General features: G+C 42.1%; 1 protein-coding gene across 1 annotated transcript; it reads left to right on the forward strand.

Annotated features, from left to right (window-relative positions):
- The first annotated feature begins 805 nt into the window (after positions 1–805).
- Positions 806–19,411, forward strand: LOC124010046 (protein-glutamine gamma-glutamyltransferase K-like). The gene is made up of 14 exons (XM_046322369.1): positions 806–1,010; positions 4,902–5,179; positions 5,314–5,505; positions 8,826–9,077; positions 10,371–10,489; positions 11,072–11,179; positions 11,612–11,789; positions 12,959–13,097; positions 13,891–14,083; positions 14,410–14,563; positions 14,809–15,093; positions 15,400–15,560; positions 17,805–17,941; positions 18,387–19,411. Exons 2-14 carry the CDS (start codon positions 4,903–4,905, stop codon positions 18,529–18,531), a joined length of 2,340 nt encoding a protein of 779 aa, XP_046178325.1. The 5' UTR covers positions 806–1,010; position 4,902; the 3' UTR covers positions 18,532–19,411.
- Positions 19,412–19,610: the final 199 nt, after the last annotated feature.

Consider the following 19,610-nt stretch of genomic DNA (forward strand, 5'->3'; position numbering starts at 1 on the left):
TAATGATCCAGGATATGACTTTCTGAGAAGATTACGAGAACTCAGAGGAACTCAGAGGAACTCAGAGGAACTCAGAGGAACTCAGAGGAACTCAGAGGAACTCTTGTCACAGTAGGGGTCCAGCTTGTGAGGTCATGAGTTATGAAAAAGTGAGGCAGGGGTGTAAAGTAAAACAGAACCGAAAGTCGTTAAGGGAAGTTGACGAGGAATGAGACCATACTAACCTTTTTAGGGATGTGTGTGTGTGTTGTGCGTAGGCCTACTGTTCAGCTCACGCACTGTCTTTACATGGAATAGGATATAGTGATGAGTCGTATCCAAATTTAGAGAGGGAATGAGAAGACCTACAGTATTATGTCAAGCAGCCACTCAGGTAGAGGTTAAATTCGTACATTGGAGATGCTAAAATGTCCTTTGACTTAGTTTAGAATGGACAGTTTATATTCAGCTGCCACTGTATACGAAGGTGATGGATATGATCATCACAGTCCACCCACTGTAGATGAGGGTAGGGTAGGGTGATGACCAGCCTTTGTTACTCACTTCCTTCCCTATGTCGCTTTGTTTTTCTTACCACATGCCTTTCTTTTATTCCCTCCACTGCCTTTCCCTGTATTTCCCCTCCCGTTCTGCATTGGAAACAAACGGCCTGCTATTGCGTAACCTGCGGGTTTGCTATGCTGTGCCTCGATGCTCCACACGGGACATCCTGGGCTACAATGGTTCATTTGATTATAGCCTACTACTGTGCTAACGGTGACTGGAGGGGCGGGGGAGGGGAGGTTTGAAGCAGAGGGTGTGTCAAATCAAATGCCGTTTGCATTCCTTAGGAGTGTATAAACCAGTATCTAAGACGCGTATGTAAGAGACATAGGAACTGGTAAGACAAACTTTTAAACCGGGTAAGAAAAACTTTTAAACCTGATCATACAAGAACGGAGAGCCATTGAAAACTTTAAAACGCACTCAAACTTTTTCTGGTGAATCAAGAAGTCATCACCCAAGACAAAGTAAGGATTTTTTTCATTAATTCGTATTTAAATGACCTATTTATAAAATGCGCTTACAACTCTTGACAAATAGTTACACTGTGGTAGGATACTCATGTGATGAGGTTTTCCACAACTGTATCAGTCGGGATGGGATGCGTTTTGCTGATTTGGGAACCGTTAGACACTCACTGCAGTGAGTGAGAAGCACATAAAAGGCATGCAGAGGAAAGTGTTCATGTAGCCTATTGATCATGTAGCAAAAGGAAAATACCTGGCAATTAAATGGTAGATAGAGACAGAGTTATTAGCTCAGTTGAAAAATATTACGTTTCACTTGTCATGGGTTGATGGGTGTTAGGCCTATTGGCTCCAGTGTCACAAGGCTCTTCTGCTCATAAAATTATGTATTCCCAATTGCGAACTTAAGTCCACAGAAATATTTCAGATACCATGCTGATATTAAAACACATTTTTCTCTCCCTAAGATAAGGTTGTCTTGTTCCCTCACATCATGTTGCCTAGCTAGCATGTGGTTCCTTGGAAGTTGTGGGAACCTACGTTTCTCATTTCCCATTGGTTCTGGGAACCAAGCTATAGGTTTCCTGGGAACCAAGCTATAACGTCCTGAGAACTGAAGTGAACATTTGGCTGTTTGGGGAATGTTAATTTTTAGGTTGCAGGGAGGTTCTGAGAACATTTTAATATGGTTCCCTGAAAGTTTATTAACGCTCTGAGAATATAAACATTATTTTGAGTTTCTTATTTTATTTAAGCAAGTCAATTAAGAAAAATAAGTACTTATAACAATGACTCCTTAAAACTGTCACTGGATGTTTCAATAAGACTTAATAACACTGCTAGATTATTTTGGGTTCACTTTTTAGAACTCCAAGCACAGATTGGAATCATGGAAATTCACTTCCTTAGGCATTAATCATGCAAACGCTGTTATTTTTTTTTATTGTGACACGGCATCAGGTTCAAACATAATCTTCTCTTCTCTATCCATGTAATTATTCCACTGTGCCACCAGGATGGAGCTAGCATGCCATGGTTTTTACGCATACACAGCTGTTCATTTTAGTCTATTCGAGTAGACCTCATTTCAAAGGAAACAAGCACTCATTAAGATCAGGTGTGGCCGATTTGTGGGTGCGGCCAACACACCTGAACACACTTAACAAGATAGAAGATAGAGTTTTGTTGATGCTGGGAACGGATTGTATATGTTTTTAAATAACATTATTAAAACATTCTCTGAACGTTACTAAAGTTTTCTTGTGTTTAAAAAAAAAAGTTTACCTTAAGATTCTCTGAACAATTTGAGAACTTTACTTTCAATAGAACCATGGGGAAATCTATAGGAAACATTATGCTAAAGTACTGAAATTCCCACAGAAAAACATTGTTTTTTAACATTCTCTGAACAATTTGAGAACATTCCCAATGTCAAACCAGTTGGAGAACGTTCCTAGAACATTACCAAAATGTAAATGTTTTAATTTTTAACCTTCTGTTAAAGTAATGAAGTACCAAGAAAAGAAAGTTCCTTAAATGTGCTGAGAATGTTCCAAAGCCAAGCAACTATCCTGCATCATTTCCAGAAAGTTGTGGGAAGGTTGTATGCAAAATAAACACAGGACAACCACACTCTGACCAAGCACTAAGAAACAAATGGTTCTCAGAACATTATGTGCTAGCTGGTGTGTTTCGATAACCAATGAAATATCATGTGCCATTTTTACACTTTATCCTATGACCTCTGCCATCATTTCACCTCTCATGTGGTCTATTGACCTTTGATCTCAAACAAGTGGAGATAGAATATATGTTGCATGCCATTTCATTTTTAAACAAATGCTGATCGTGGGTGTTATCTACATCAGGCATCACTTTGAGGGATGTTTTATGTGAGTTGGGGAAGCAGGCTTCAACTCGTTGTATTTGGGTGTTATTGTTGGAAAAGTGCATTGAATTAGAAGCTCTTATCTCAGTGGCCCGTGTGCATTCCAATCATGCTAGCAAGGTGCTAACTGCCAAAAACAAACCCACTGTGCGGGAGGGAAACATGTGGAGGGACAGGGGCAGGCACGGGTGAAAGAGAGGACCATGGAAACATCGTGGAGTGGGGCTAGAAACAGGGTGATTTTGGGTGGGGTCCCAATTGTATGTTGCAAGCAATTTTGTCTTTGGCATTTGCATTTGTCATCATTGTTACATGATAAGTAATGCTTCTGACATGTATTGCTCTTTTTCAAAAACACAATACGGTCTCTTTCTGACAATTCTTAGGACATTTGGATGAATGTAAGGGAGGGGAACATTATTGGAACAGCATGTGGACTGGGGAGTTTAGAAATCAGTCACTCACGCATGAATGCACTCAACTATAAACACACACACACACACACACACAGTGCTATAGTTACTAAGCCCATCATGACTACACACCCATCTGCTACACCCGCTCGCTGTTCACTCTACTCCCTCTGTGCTTCTCCCTATGTTCTTTCTGTTTTGCTCTCTTAGCAGTCTTAATTATCAAAAGGTTTGTGAAACTCTTTCACTAGCCTCTACACACATTAAAGTGTCTTTTATGTTTAGACACAGCAGATAAAGTACAGATTGAGACCATGGTTGGAAACTCCTCGTGGTTTTCTTTAAACATGCTTCATGTTCCTCTTGTTTTTAACTCACCTGACCTCTGACATTTGACATTGAACTCCCATTATGTTTAGAGTTGAAGCCTGAACTCTAGCCTGGATCTACTCAGATTCATAGTCTCATGGTTCCCCTAACCTTTCAGTTTGATGAATGGCGGTCTAAAAAGAGGAACTAGATGTAACTGGGATTAATTAATTGCTCTGCGTTGTCATGAAAATATGATTCTTGTTTCCCATCATTTCTAGAGATTACACACATACATCTGTGGCTAGGTGGGGCTGTAGGGTCCGGTATCAATCAGTGAGTCAAGAGTTATGCTGGGGTGTTTGGGGAATTTGGGGAGTGTCTGACCTGGGACAAAAGGCTAACTACCCTGGCATGCTTTGGGAAAGGCAGACTGTTGAAAAAAGTGAGTCAGGAATGTGGTAATTGTGAGAAAAGATTAAAAAGAAAACAAGCTAGTTTCTGGAATGGAGGGAGGAAAAGATGTAAGCGGAGAGAATAAAAACCAAGTTGATCAAGTATATGAATAGTAATGTTACTATTGTTCTCAGTGGATTATTGTGCAGTGTTGTCCAACAGTGTTGTCCAAGTAATGTGTGCACTTAACCTCTCCAACATTGAATTGTTCACATGCTTTTGTATCTTCATTTGTTGTTATTTTATAGATTTTCTCAGTCAATTGCTCTTGTTTTCTATCCTTTCATTTTTTGATCACGGCACTCTCCAATATGAGTACTATTTATCTCTGTCTGTATCACCCCTCTAACAGTCTCATCTGTAACTTCTGTATCACCCCTCTAACAGTCTCATCTCATCTGTAACTTCTGTATCACCCCTCTAACAGTCTCATCTCATCTCTAACTTCTGTATCACCCCTCTAACAGTCTCATCTCATCTCTAACTTCTGTATCACCCCTCTAACAGTCTCATCTCATCTCTAACTTCTGTATCACCCCTCTAACAATCTCATCTCATCTCTAACTTCTGTATCACCCCTCTAACAGTCTCATCTCATCTCTAACTTCTGTATCACCCCTCTAACAGTCTCATCTCATCTCTAACTTCTGTATCACCCCTCTAACAGTCTCATCTCATCTCTAACTTCTGTATCACCCCTCTAACAGTCTCATCTCATCTCTAACTTCTGTATCACCCCTCTAACAGTCTCATCTCATCTCTAACTTCTGTATCACCCCTCTAACAGTCTCATCTCATCTGTAATTTCTGTATCACCCCTCTCAGAATGCCAGGAGACCGGTCGACGGTGAGTGGTTCTGTTGTGGGCCGTTTCCATGGCGTCGCCCCGAGCACGGTGCAGATAACCAACCAGAAGGAGGCGGAGTCTAATTCTAAGAAGCAGGGAGGCTGTCGCCGTTGGTTTCAGAAGATGTGCCCCTGCTGCTGTCGACGCCAGAGCAGCTCGTATGACATCACAGACACTGTCATCACAGATGACGGGGTGAAACCAGCCACGCTCCCCGAGCCTCCTCAGCCCCACACTGGAGACAACGAGCTGGAAGGTAGGTTACATGAAGCAACAGAATCAGTCAAATTCATTAGTTCATAATTGTAAACCCCATAGGAAAAACCCCTGGCCCTATATATAAACAGAAAGCACTGACCATTACATTATCTTTTTAAATCTCTCTCTCAGAACTGATGTTGTCGGTGCGCTCGGTGGATCTACTGAGCTCTAAGATGGGTCAGAACCGCCTGGAGCATCACACCAACCTTTACCATGGCAATGAGCTCATCATCCGACGTGGCCAGACGTTCCAGATGGAACTGGACCTGTCGCGACCTTTCAACTCCAACACAGACAAACTCCACCTGGAACTCAAGACAGGTCAGTTTGACTTTGAGGGCTCTCACAAAAAGGTGATATCAGGTTAACCGTTTAGAAATATCAGCCCCCCCCAATTTTAGGGTACCAAAAGTATTGGTACAAATTCCCTTATGTGTATTAATGTAGTAAAAAGTGAAGTATTTTGGTCCCATATTCCTAGCACACAGTGACTACATCAAGCTTGTGACTCTATAAACTTGTTGGATGTGTTTGCTGTTTGTTTTGGTTGTGTTTCACCTTTACTGTAAATAAGAATAGAATATGTTTCTAACCATTTGTACATTCATGTGGATGCTATCATGATTACAGATAACCCTGAATGAATCATGAATAATGATGAGTGAGAGGGTTACAGACGCACAAATATCATATCCCCCCAACAAATGCTAACCTCCCCTGTTATTTTAGTGGTGAGAGGTTAGTATGTCTTGGGGGTAGGATATTTGTGCGTCTGTAACTGTCTCACTAATAATTTTTCACGATTTACTCCGATTTACTCCGCTAGCCGAGCCCCTAGTTGGTATTTATGACTTTGGTAGTATATTATGGCTAAAGCTCACAAGTAATGCCATTACTCTTACTCCACCACATATTGCTGTTTTGATGTGGCTAGGAGTTTTTCCTGATCTTGTGAGCTGACCAGGAAGAACTCCTCTTTTTTCATACCAACTGCTGCAGAGGTGAAGGGTCAAAGCCTTTGTTACTCAGGCTCTATATATAGCCCAGTTTCCTGTCAGTCATATGGGCAGGAAAAACACATCTTTAATTCACTTTCACAATTATGATTCATTCTAAGAAAAGGAAATCATATGATATGAAAGAAGGATGCTCTATAGTTGCCTTGAATGACTTCCTGAGTGTGTCTGACAAAACCTTGGAGGTCTGAAAGAGAAAAAGATCTCCTGCACACTATGTGTATTTGCAAATTGACACATGCAATATTTCCGTCATAAGGAATCCAAACTATGGAGACTAATAAGGATTCAGTTGCTGTCCTTACTAACAATACTAGTAGAGAGAGACAGTGTTTGGATAGATTACCTCTCAACAAGCGCTTAGAGAGACAGAGAGAAAGCCATTAGCTTAAAGCAAAACACCAGCCTAGAGATGCGATAGGCCTACGCACACAGGCACACATACTTTATGAGGTTCTATATGTTTGTGAGGACACAGGCACAGGGTAGTGGGTTCATACTTTATGAGGTTCTATATGTTTGTGAATGGCATTTATTATTATTATTATATTATTATTTATTTATTATTATACGTTCTGTGTCTATGCTCTCAGTGGACTTTTCACAGTACTACACTGTGTTTATCTCAGCTGAACTGAACTGTATGACAGTGACACATTTGTGGTTTACACTTGGTTTGGTCCAGTCACTCTCTGGGACAGCAGACTATGAAATGAAATGGTGTGGATACTGTGGTTTTTCTCACTTTTCTGCATACAAGACTACACATGACCATTAAAGATAGACCACTGTCATTCCACTATCTTACCTTATTTTGTTTCTTTTAAGGTAAATTCAATTAAAACGTTTCTCTGGTTTGCAGAGCTTTCTCTTGCTCTTTCACACATGCAAGTACAGACAAGCAAGCACACATGTACATACTCCTTCACACTGTATAAATAGTCAACATTGACATTTGCCAAGTCGAGTGTGATGGTATTGGAATGGCCATCTCCATGGATACGAGAGGAATGTGATTTCCTGCCTCTACAATAGAATGTGTGTGCCAGTCATGTGCAGCTGTTAAGGGTGCGTGTGTATGTTTGAATCTATGCACATTTAAATGTTGGTTTAGTGTGGTCCTTTTGTGACTGAAGAGTGAGCCCTTTGACATGCTCAGGAAAGGTAGGAATGCAATGTGGGTTGGCTCAGTTTCCATCAGAGACAAGAGAGCAATCCATATCTATCTGGGGTGTGTTCAGAAATTAAATTTGGAGTGCCAGAGTGCGCTCTGGGCATTCGTAAATCCAGAGCTTTGTCAGATTGTAGGTTTGTAAATTCAGAGTGTTTCGCTCTCTGAGCGTTCAGAGCGCACACTGGACGCTCTGGCCGAGGATTATGGTTGATCCAAGTGTTCTGACCTCACAAAGGCAGTCAAGCACCCAAGCTATCTGGCTAACTTTGGCTAGCTTGCTAGCTACTTCCAGACAAAAATGAGAGACCATCTCACTCTGATCATTTCACTCGTCCTATCAGAGCTGGTTAGGCTGTTTTCATGTTATCCAGGGCATTGGTGACTGTAACTGTGCTGCTGGCAACATTTGAATTATGCTCTTGTGCTGATGTTTACCAACACCAGACGTAGTGAACAGGTGTTGAACGTTTGTAAAGTCATCAGTTATTCTACTCTCTGGCACACTCAGACGAGAGTGCTCTGATATTGAAGTAGATAGCCAGAGTGCATTTACAAACGCACCCCTGTACATTGCGTAGTTTGTTGAGGTGGGTTTCAGGCACCACTACACTGTTATTATACCGATATTACATTGCTATTACATCGACATGACACTAATTGGTACCGGAGTGCCAAGTCTAGGACCAAAAGGCTCCTCAACAGCTTCTAACCCCAAACCATAAAACTGCTGAACAATTCATCAAATCACCACCGGATAATTGACCCCCCCTTGTTTTTACACTGCTGCTACTCTGTTTATTATCTATGCATAGTCACTTCACCCCCACCTACATGTACAGATTACCTCAACTAACCTGTACCCTCACACACTGATTCGGTACCGGTGCCCCCTGTATATAGCCTCGTTATTGTTATTCTTATTGTGTTACTTTTTATTATTCCTTTTTATTTTAGTCTACTTGGTAAATATGTTCTTAACCAACAGTGCAGTTCAAGAAGAGTTAAGGGTTTGTAAATACGCATTTCCCGGTTAAGTCTACACTTGTTGTATTCGGCACACGTGACAAAGTTTGATTTTGATTTGAATTACACTGTTATTACACCAATATTACACTGTTATGACAATGCTATTACATCAATATTTCACTGTTAGTACACTGTTATTACACCAATATTACACTGTTACGACAATGCTATTACATCAATATTTCACTGTTAGTACACTGTTATTACACCAATATTACACTGTTATGACAATGCTATTACATCAATATTTCACTGTTAGTACACTGTTATTACAACAATATTATAAGTTATTACATAATATTACACTGTTATTACATGGATATTACACTGATATTGCACTGTTACGATACTGCTTAAATCACCCTGAAGCTTTGTTTTACTACCCTGATAATTGTAAACTAATAATTTATTCATTTGTCTGACAGGACCCGCCCCCATGGTGTCTAAGGGCACACACATCATAATTAAATTGGTGGAGGAACTGGAGGACCACAGCTGGGAGGCTAAGATCGTGAAGCAGAACGGCAACAGGATCAAGTTGTCCGTAAACTCGCATCCCAAAGCCGTGATTGGCCAGTACAAGCTCACTGTGATGGTGAAGTGCCCTAAGCAGGAAGTGGCCATCACACACGACCCCAGCAAAGACGTCGTCATGCTGTTCAACCCATGGTGTGAAGGTAAGGATGAGTGGAGTGATATGAGACAGCAGAAGGTAGAGAGAAGAAGAGAGGAGGTAGATAGAGAGACAAAAGTTGCGCTTTGATTAGCTTGCCTAGCAAACTGGGTGGGCGGAGTTTGCATGTTTCGGGACCATTGCCACTGACATCCAAACAACACCCACCCATGCTCACCGACAGTGTGAAACAAGTCACAATTCAGCTTCGATGCTGTATATAGGTCTAGTATTTCAATGTTGTTATTCCATTGCAATAGGGACAGCAAAATTCAAACACCAGGGCCAAGTGTGACAGATCCCAGAGCAGACACAGAGGAGGCTGGTTCTGGGACTACAATTTATCCTCTTGGTCTCTCAGAACAGCACTAATGTAAATGTACACATAGGCAGGGCTCACTGCCCAATAACGTGTTGCTATCCATCACAAAAAGAGTCACTGCTTGACCGAGAACACTTGTTTCATTCTCTGGCTGTGAGTCAAGACCACACGTCCATTTGCTTGGGACTCTGGTCTTTGCCAATTGATGTTGACCTCGCTTTACCATTGTCTCTAACTGTTCAATCAAAACCTGTATTTTGAGGTCTCTGGAATTAAAACACTTTCAGGATGTGCGTTTTGATTCATTAAAACTAAAGATGTACATGCACATACTTGGTAAAACGAAAATAAATTGAAACTGGTTATATTGATTTAAATATGCTTTGTTTCATCTGATTAAGATGGTTGTTCTGCCTTCTGGAACGGGTTTTGATTGAATAGCGCTATCTGTCTTTAAATGTACTGTTTGGCAGGTGGCCCAATCTATCCTTTCCTGTCATAAAAGTTGACATTCCACAATTACTGTACAAACTGCCTTAGGACCATATGATAGAAGCACAACAGATGGTCTCTCTCTCATTCTCTCTCTCTCTCTCTTTCTCTCTCTCTCTCATTCTCTCTCTCTCTCTCTCTCATTCTCTCTCTGATTCTCTCTCTCTCTCTGATTCTCTCGGAGTGCTTGTTGAGAGGAAATCTATTCAATGCAGCCCTATTCCCATAAATGAGCTAGGCCCCTCTGAGAGCTCCAGACATTGTGTTAGTAACAGTTAACCCTCTCCTGGCTACACTGACTCTCCCTGGTGTTTATCAAAATAGTAATTTAGTACTTAAGACAGAAATGACAATGTTGTGGACTGTGAATGAAACAACATTTAAGAAATGTCATGCAAAAACATACACATTTCACCTGTAGCTCCAGGAGTGAATAAATGTATACCTAATCTTTGTCCCCTGGTTCTCTCTCTCTCTCCTTAGTTGACACAGTGTACATGGATGACGAGGAGGAGAAGAAGGAGTATGTGCTGAATGACATAGGAAGACTCTACTATGGTACAGAGACACAGATTGGAGCTCGCACATGGAACTATGGACAGGTATTAGACAGGGAGGAAATCAAGTGTGGTTGGATTGAAATTTTTCTGCAAACCCCAGTCTTTCTGCAAACCCCAGTCATTCTGCAAACCCCAGTCATTCTGCAAACGCCAGTCTTTCTGCAAACCCCAGTCATTCTGCAAACCCCAGTCATTCTGCAAACCCCAGTCATTCTGCAAACCCCAGTCATTCTGCAAACCCCAGTCTTTCTGCAAACCCCAGTCTTTCTGCAAACCCCAGTCATTCTGCAAACCCCAGTCTTTCTGCAAACCCCAGTCATTCTGCAAACCCCAGTCATTCTGCAAACCCCAGTCATTCTGCAAACCCCAGTCATTCTGCAAACCCCAGTCATTCTGCAAACCCCAGTCTTTCTGCAAACCCCAGTCTTTCTGCAAACCCCAGTCATTCTGCAAACCCCAGTCATTCTGAAAACCCTAGTCATTCTGCAAACCCCAGTCATTCTGCAAACCCTAGTCATTCTGCAAACCCCAGTCATTTAAGAAGCAGCCTCTGTTTATTCCTTGTTTTGACCTCCACCCTCTCTCCCATCTCACTGTCTGTTTCCTCCTGTTTGTGCTGTTCAGTTCCTTGAGGGGATGCTTGAGGCCTGTCTCTATGTGCTGGAGAAGAGTGAGATCCCTCCGTCTGGTAGAGGAGATTCTGTCAACGTGGTCAGAGTCATATCTGCCATGGTGAGTTACTGGTCAACTTATTCAGTAGTGAACGTACAGCATGTTTCTCATACTCCACATACTTTCAATGTACTTATGCCTGTCAAATCATGTGTCATATCATCTTTATGAACGATTGATCTGAATTATGCTGATCTCAATTTCATTACCATTACTGTATTATTGTAGAAAGATGTGTTCTCAATAACTTACCTTTTTAAATAAACCACCTGCTATACTTTATCTTACTGTAATCATCATAATATTTATATATTCCTTAATTCCATTAGTTTACTTTTAGGTTGTGTGTATTGTTGTGAATTATTAGATATTACTGCACTGTTGGAGCTAGAATTTTGCTGCACCCACAATAACATCTGCTGAACATGTGCAACTGACCAATACAATTTGATTTGACTCATTCTAATTCTCTCTCTCCCTTTAATGCATCAGATCAACTCCCCAGATGACAATGGGGTCCTGGCAGGAAACTGGTCAGGGAACTATGTGGGAGGAGTTTCCCCTACAGCCTGGAGTGGCAGTGTGGACATTCTGATGAAATACCACAAGGAGGGAGGCCAGCCTGTCAAATACGGACAATGCTGGGTCTTCTCTGGCGTTACCACCACAGGTGTGTGTGTGTGTGTGTGTGTGTGTGTGTGTGTGTGTGTGTGTGTGTGTGTGTGTGTGTGTGTGTGTGTGTGTGTGTGTGTGTGTGTGTGTGTGTGTGTGTGTGTGTGTGTGTGTGTGTGTGTGTGTGTGTGTGTGTGTGTGTGTGTGTGTGTGTGTGTGTGTGTGTGTGTGTGTGTGTGCCCATACTAGTTTCTACACATGTGTTTTGCATACATAGACACAGTGGCAATATGAGGATCCACACAGGCCCGTATGTTGTAGTGATGCGCGGGTTGACTCATAACCCGCAGTCCCCTGGTTATAGTGGGTGGGTTTAAGGTCATTAAGTATTTTGTGGATGAAGGGCGGGTGGGTTGAATAAAGAGGAAGCAAGCAAAGAAAGCAAGGTTTTTCTTTCATTATTTTAGGCTATCTGGTATTAGTGCGTAAGCCTAAGCTTTAAGGTCAATAACTGTACACTCGCCCAATAGCTTACATGCTAATCATCAAACGCTTTTACGAATGAGCAGAATAAGTATTTGGGCCTGAGCTACAGACATTATATTGGTCCCCTAAAACAGGACTAGTAAAGGCCCAGTGCACTACATTTTAACACATTCTTTTGTAAGACTTTAATTTTTATTCTGATTTTTTTAGGGGATGCTGCAGCACCCTCAGCACCCCTACTTCCAGCAGCTATGTACACGGTCCATAAACATCTGTGCTCTGCAAAAGAAACAGAGATGACAGAGAACTCGAATCGATTTCAACTAGATTGAAACATTCATTCTATCGATTTATGACATTCTGTTGAGCAAGGGTTTATTTAGTCTTCTAGGGCAACATATAATGACAGAAGAGAAGCTGCATGTGTCTAATGGTAATAAACAAGTTACAACTAACAAATAGCCTACCAAAATGTCAGAAATGATAAGCAGAAACATATCAATATCAGGCAGGGAAAAAATCCTCCACCCCCTGTCAAAATATCATTCCCCTTCTCTGATGGGTTATTAGCAATTGCGGGCGGGTGTTGGTGAACAAAGAGTTGACCTGCGCACAATTAAGGCTGTGTGATGTCTCGTGTTTGCTTGCTTTTCATATCTATGGTCACTTGACTTCATATACACTCTTTTTTTACCTGGTCTTGCTCTCTCAAACCCCCTCCCCTCTCTCTCCATCTCTCAGTGCTCAGGTGTCTGGGTATACCATGTCGTAGTGTAACAAACTTCCAGTCTGCCCACGACACAGATGTCTCACTCACAACAGACGTGTATCTGGATGAGAATATGGAGCCGCTGGACCACCTCAATTCTGACTCTGTTTGGTGAGTTATAATCCAAATGAAGTAGAGCCCGGTTTTTCCTGGCCAGGTCAAGTGCATCTAACCTGCCACAGGTTAAGAGTTCTCCACTTCAATCCAGGCCACATGAGTGTATATTTGGCTTTGCTCTAAATACACAGAAATGCCTTGCCACAAATCATACTCTATAAAAAAAAACACCAGGCTGGAGTTATAGAAATAAATGTCTTCGGTAAAAGGCAAATCAAATTGTATTTATCACATGCGCCGAATACAACAAGTGTAGACTTTACCGTGAATTGCTTACTTACAAGTCTGTAAACAACGATGCAGAATTTTGTAAAAAGTAAGTAAGAAAATATTTGCTCATTTATTTGAAAAAAAAATCTAATAAAGTAAGAAAAGTTACACAATAAAATAACAATAACAAGTCTATATACAATGTATACAACATATACAATGTTTACCGGTACTGAGTCAATGTGGGGGGTACAGGTTAGTCCAGGTGATTGAGGTAATATGTACTGCACATGTAGGTAGGGGTAAAAAAAGGGGATCAATGCAAATAGCAGTCTGATGGCTGTTAAGGAGCCTCGTGGACCTAGACTTGGCGCTCCGGTACAGCCCATGACTAGGATGGCTGGAGTCTTTGACCCCTTTTTAGGGCTTTTCTCTGACACCGCCTGGTATAGAGGTCCTGGATGGCAGGAAGCTTGGCCCCAGTAATGTACTGGGCCGTAAGTACTAACCTCGGTAGCGCCTTGCATATACAGATACTCCTAACTGTGTAATCCTAACAACCCCCTTGTCTGTGTAGGAACTTCCATGTATGGAACGACTGTTGGATGTCCAGGCCAGACCTTCCTCCTGGTATGGGTGGCTGGCAGGCACTAGACTCCACCCCCCAGGAGACCAGCCAGGGGACCTTCCGCTGTGGCCCCGCCTCTGTCACCGCCATCCGCACCGGCCAGGTCTACCACAAATATGACACGCCCTTCGTCTTCGCTGAGGTGAGCTCTATGGGAAGGAGATGGTTGAAGATCTATGATCAGTTGTGAATACTAATAATAAAATATGCCATTTAGCAGATGCCCGAATCCAAAGGGACTTAGTCATGCGTGGCCCTGGGAATCGAATCCACAATCCTGCCGTTGCAAGCGCCATGATCTACCAATTGAGACATTATTCACCTTACACATCACAGATCTCAAATTAGAGAAGAAATGGCTAAACTGACCTTGGATAACTTCCTATCTTTTATCAAATATTACACACTTTCCCTGTTTCTCCATGAATGAATGGTGCTGATCCTGCCTGTCTGTCTGTGTCTCCTCAGGTGAACAGTGATAAGATCTACTGGCAGAGGAACCTGGACGGTACCTTCACGCAGATCCACAGTGAGAAGAAGGCTGTGGGACACTTCATCAGCACCAAAGCTGTGGGCTCTGATGAGCGCGCTGACATCACACACCTGTACAAACACACCGAAGGTACAGTGATGTCATCATGCACTTCAAAACACTGTCAGAGGGTCGCTTGGTAACCGTATTTACACATGGAATAACACTCCGGTTGTAAGGGTGACATCACTCACCTGTAAAGACAAGACTAGGTAGCCTAGTGGGGGTTGGGAGGTAGCCTAGTGGTTAGAGCGTTGGTATAATGAGGTTTTTGATTGAAATTAGCACACAAACAATAATCTCCCCTCTCTGATCCCCCCCCCCCCACTAACCAGAATCAGAGGAAGAGCGCATTGCTGTGGAGACGGCCAGTCGCTATGGCACCAGGCCTGATGTGTACTCCACGCCGATGGCGAAGGACGTGAGCGTGGAGGTGAAGATGGAGGGGAAGGGGCCTCGTATGGGGGAGGATGCCCAGCTGACCATCGTGGTGACCAACCTGAGCTCCCAGCCGCGCAGAACCACGCTCCACAGCCAGGTGGCCGTCATGTACTACACCGGGGTGCTGAAGGGAACCGTCCAGAAAAACAAACTGCCTGTGGAACTCATGCCCAATGAAGGTGAGTCGGCAAGGGGAATAGTTGGAGGATGTTGCCCCTAACTGCTACAGGGTCAGATAATTGTAATCTGATCCTAGAGCTGTGGCTTAGAGCAACGTCTATCTCAACCCAACTGAGGCCAGCAGCATTCCCCGTTAGCACCTTTTCAGCTCAGTAACAATATTGTCTCCACTCTGCATTTGCTGTTACCACATGTGTATCCTCAATCCTCTCATCTGACCCCTGTACTGTAGAATGTGTATCCTCAATCCTCTCATCTGACCCCTGTACTGTAGAATGTGTATCTCAATTTCTCTTCCTCCTCAGTGAAGACCATGCAGTGGGTCCTACCCTACCAGAGCTACCAGAACCAGTTGGTGGACCAGGCTGCTTTGATGCTGACTCTGTCTGGACGGGTCTCTGAGACCCAGCAGGTCCTTGCCACTCAGACCAACTTCAGGCTCCGCACACCAGACCTCAACATTGAGGTAAGACGCAACTTAGCTTTAGCACAACCTGTCACTGGATTCCTATGAGGTTCAAATTGGAATTCAAAAAGTTATATTTGAGCAACAGTTCTGTAAACAGTATGCTGGTTATGTTCAGTTCTTTATTTAAATATACAGTTGAAGTCAGAAGTTCACATACACCTTAGCCAAATACATTTAAACTCCGTTTTTCACAATTCCTGACATTTAATCCTAGTAATAATTCCCTGTCTTAGGTCAGTTAGGATCACCACTTTATTTTAAGAATGTGAAGTGTCAGAATAATAGTAGAGATAATGATTAATTTCAGCTTTCATTTATTTCATCACATTCCCAGTGGGTCAGAAGTTCACATACACTCAATTAGTATTTGGTAGCATTGCCTTTAAATTGTTTAACTTGGGTCAAACGTTTCAGGTAGCTGTCCACAAGCTTCCCACAATAAGTTGTGTGAATTTTGGCCCATTCCTCCTGACAGCGCTGGTGTAACTGAGTCAGGTTTATAGGCCTCCTTGCTCACACACGCTTTTTCAGTTCTGCCCACAAATGTTCTATCGGATTGAGGTCAGGGCTTTGTGATGGCCACTCCAATACCTTGACTTTGTTGTCCTTAAGCCATTTTGCCACAACTTTGGAACTATGCTTGGGGTCATTGTCCATTTGGAAGACCCATTTGCGACCAAGGTTCAACTTCCTGACTGATGTCTTGAGATGTTGCTTCAATATATCCACATAATTTTCCGTCCTCATGCTACCAACAACATGATGCTTCCCCACCCCTGTGCTTCACGGTTGGGATGGTGTTCTTCGGCTTGCAACCCTCGCCCTTTTTACACCAAACATAACGATGATCATTATGGCCAAGCAGTTCTATTATTGTTTCACCACACCAGAGGACATTTCTCCAAAAAGTACGATCTTTGTCCCCATGTGCAGTTACAAACCGTAGTCTGGCGGTTTTGGAGCAGTGGCTTCTTCCTTGCTGGGTGGCCTTTCAGGTTATGTCGATATAGGACTCGTTTTACTGTGGATATACTTTTGTACCTGTTTCCTCCAGCATCTTCACAAGGTCCTTTGCCGTTGCTCTGGAATTGATTTAAACTTTTCACACCAAAGTACTTTCATCTCTAGGAGACAGAACGGGTCTCCTTCCTGAGTGGTATGACGTTTGGAAATTGCTCCCAAGGATGAACCAGACTTGTGGAGGTCTACAATTTTTTTTCTGAGGTCTTGGCTGATTTCTTTAGATTTTTCCATGATGTCAAACAAAGAGGCACTGATTTTGAAGGTACGCCTTGAAATACATCCACAGATACACCTCAAATTGACTCAAATGATGTCAATTGGCCTACCAGAAGCTTCTAAAGCCATGACATCATTTTCTGGAATTTTCCAAGTTGTTTAAAGGCACAGTCAACTTAGTGTATCAAAACATCTGACCCACTGGAATTGTGATACACTGAATTATAAGTGAAATAATCTGTCTGCAAACAATTGTTGGAAAAATGACTTGTGTCATGCACGAAGTAGATGTCCTAATCGACTTGATAAAACTATAGTTTGTTAACAAGAAATTTGTGGAGTAGTTGAAAAACGAGTTTTAATGACTCCAACCTAAGTGTATGTAGACTTCCAACTTCAACTGTATATACCAAACGCAATGCAATGCCATAGAAATGAAGTAGTACAGATGTCTTGACTAGTGGCCATGGTACAGACTGCATACAGATGTCTTGACTAGTGGCCATGGTACAGACTGCATACAGATGTCTTGACTAGTGGCCATGGTACAGACTGCATACAGATGTCTTGACTAGTGGCCATGGTACAGACTGCATACAGATGTCTTGACTAGTGGCCATGGTACAGACTGCATACAGATGTCTTGACTAGTGGCCATGGTACAGACTGCATACAGATGTCTTGACTAGTGGCCATGATACAGACTGCATACAGATGTCTTGACTAGTGGCCATGGTACAGACTGCATACAGATGTCTTGACTAGTGGCCATGGTACAGACTGCATACAGATGTCTTGACTAGTGGCCATGGTACAGACTGCATACAGATGTCTTGACTAGTGGCCATGGTACAGACTGCATACAGATGTCTTGACTAGTGGCCATGGTACAGACTGCATACAGATGTCTTGACTAGTGGCCATGGTACAGACTGCATACAGATGTCAGTGCCCAGATAAACAGCAACACTGTAAAGTATGATGTTGTGTTTGTTTCCTCAGCCTGAAGGGGACGCGGTGGTGGGTAAGGAGATGGCAGCCAAGATCACGTTCACCAACCCACTGCCACATAAACTGAGGGGTGTGGTGTTTAGGGTGGAGGGACTGGGCCTACAGAAGGTCCGCGAGGTGGTTGTGGGGTAAGATCATAAAATTAAGAATACGAGTAATTTAACATGATCTCTATGGGCAAGACCCTGTAACCATCTCAATGTACAGATGAAGGACCTTAATTTGAGCAAGTTTGCTACTGCAGGAAAATAATCCTGCAGCAACAGGAAATGTGAATTATTATTATGTGGATTATATTTAGGGGTTTGTAGGGGTTGATACTTTTTGCTGGGGAAAATCAAGTCTGAAATTTCTAAGTGGAAATGTAAAACTTTAAAAGCATTTTTAAAACTCAAACAAACTACACGTTTGCATTTCCTGTTTGGCAGGAAAACTCTCTGATAAAATTTTATCCTATATCTGTATTAGCCTTTTCTCGGTCAATTACGCTCACATCTGTCTCTGTATTAAACCCCTCTTTGGCCCTCTTCTAAGTAATATTAACCCCCCTTTCTCTCTGTCTCGCTCTCTCAGTGATGTTGGAAGCCACTCCACGGTGACTCTGACAGAACACTTCATCCCTACCCAGGCTGGGCCCAGGAAGTTGGTAGCGGCTCTGGACTGTAAACAGCTGACACAGGTGCACGGTGTTGCTGACATCGACGTCCAGAACCAATGAGAGGGAGCCTGCAGCTCTCTCCTGTCCACTTACCTGGCCTTTAATTCAAGTCTCATCATAGAAAATGGGAAACATTTTATTTAGTTCTCCCAAGGCATAAGTATTGTTTGATATATTTGATATTTCATGCTGTCATGTAATTATGGAAATATCCTGATCTTTGGATGAAGTTGTAAACGATTGTTAACAAGCGCTAATCTTTTTGATACTCACGTAATATCCTAGAACCAGTGCGCTTTGCTCTGAAATGGATTTGCTGTTACTGTAAGGGCTGTCCACACCTATAAAGAAGAATCATCAAACTATTGTTGGGGCCATTGAAAAATCATGTGGTAAATGTAATTATCTAGCTGTACATTATCTAATATTACTGTATTTTTTAACAAACAATGTCATGGTGCTGTCATCAAAACATTTGATAAATGCACTGTATACATGCATTATATTATTCCATTATGTTATTGTTCAAGTATTTATGTTATCAACATGTTGGATAAAGTGTAACGTACGTAGCATAACATGTCGGTCAAATTGTATTTTATATGGCTTATTTGAAGGTGAAGCCCTAGTTTGATTTTATATGAGGGTTATGCCTAAAGATGACCTTCTCGATGTGTTTATGTGAAATAACTAAAGTCAGTATTATGGCCCATTCATTGGTCATTGTGCTTCCTTGCCTTAAACTGTTCTTATGAAACAAAGTCAGCTCCTGAACATTACGAGATGAAAACAAAGCCTTTGTTTACCTCGCTCTGCTCTCCTAGTGTTAGGGAGCTTTTTACTGCACTTAAAATTCAAGGAAGTAAACTGTTTTAAAGAGTTACATTTGATTGTATTAATGTATCTTTATGTATTTGCTAATAAAACAACTACAGAGTGATGTTTCCTATTGAGTGATGTGCATGACTCACTGGAAGACAGACCCCGACTGAATGGAAAGGTGTGAGATCAGAAAGATGCCATTATTCACTGTAGCAACTACATATTTATAGTAGCAGAACGTTCCATCTGCAGCCAAGTCTCTTTGTTTAATCCAGAAGTCTTGGCTTATGCATGAACCTGTGATCTATGCAACTTGT

The sequence above is a fragment of the Oncorhynchus gorbuscha genome, linkage group LG22, assembly GCF_021184085.1.
Source record: "Oncorhynchus gorbuscha isolate QuinsamMale2020 ecotype Even-year linkage group LG22, OgorEven_v1.0, whole genome shotgun sequence".
Lineage (NCBI taxonomy): Eukaryota > Metazoa > Chordata > Actinopteri > Salmoniformes > Salmonidae > Oncorhynchus > Oncorhynchus gorbuscha.

What these genes read in the sequence shown, in the direction of transcription:
- LOC124010046 (XM_046322369.1), top strand. Translation starts at nt 4,903, where the DNA reads ATGCCAGGAGACCGGTCGACGGTGAGTGGTTCTGTTGTGGGCCGTTTC. An exon ending in GCACATGGAACTATGGACAG is followed by an intron (nt 10,490 to 11,071) that starts GTATTAGACAGG and finishes TGTGCTGTTCAG; the next exon opens with TTCCTTGAGGGGATGCTTGA. An exon ending in GTCCGCGAGGTGGTTGTGGG is followed by an intron (nt 17,942 to 18,386) that starts GTAAGATCATAA and finishes TCGCTCTCTCAG; the next exon opens with TGATGTTGGAAGCCACTCCA.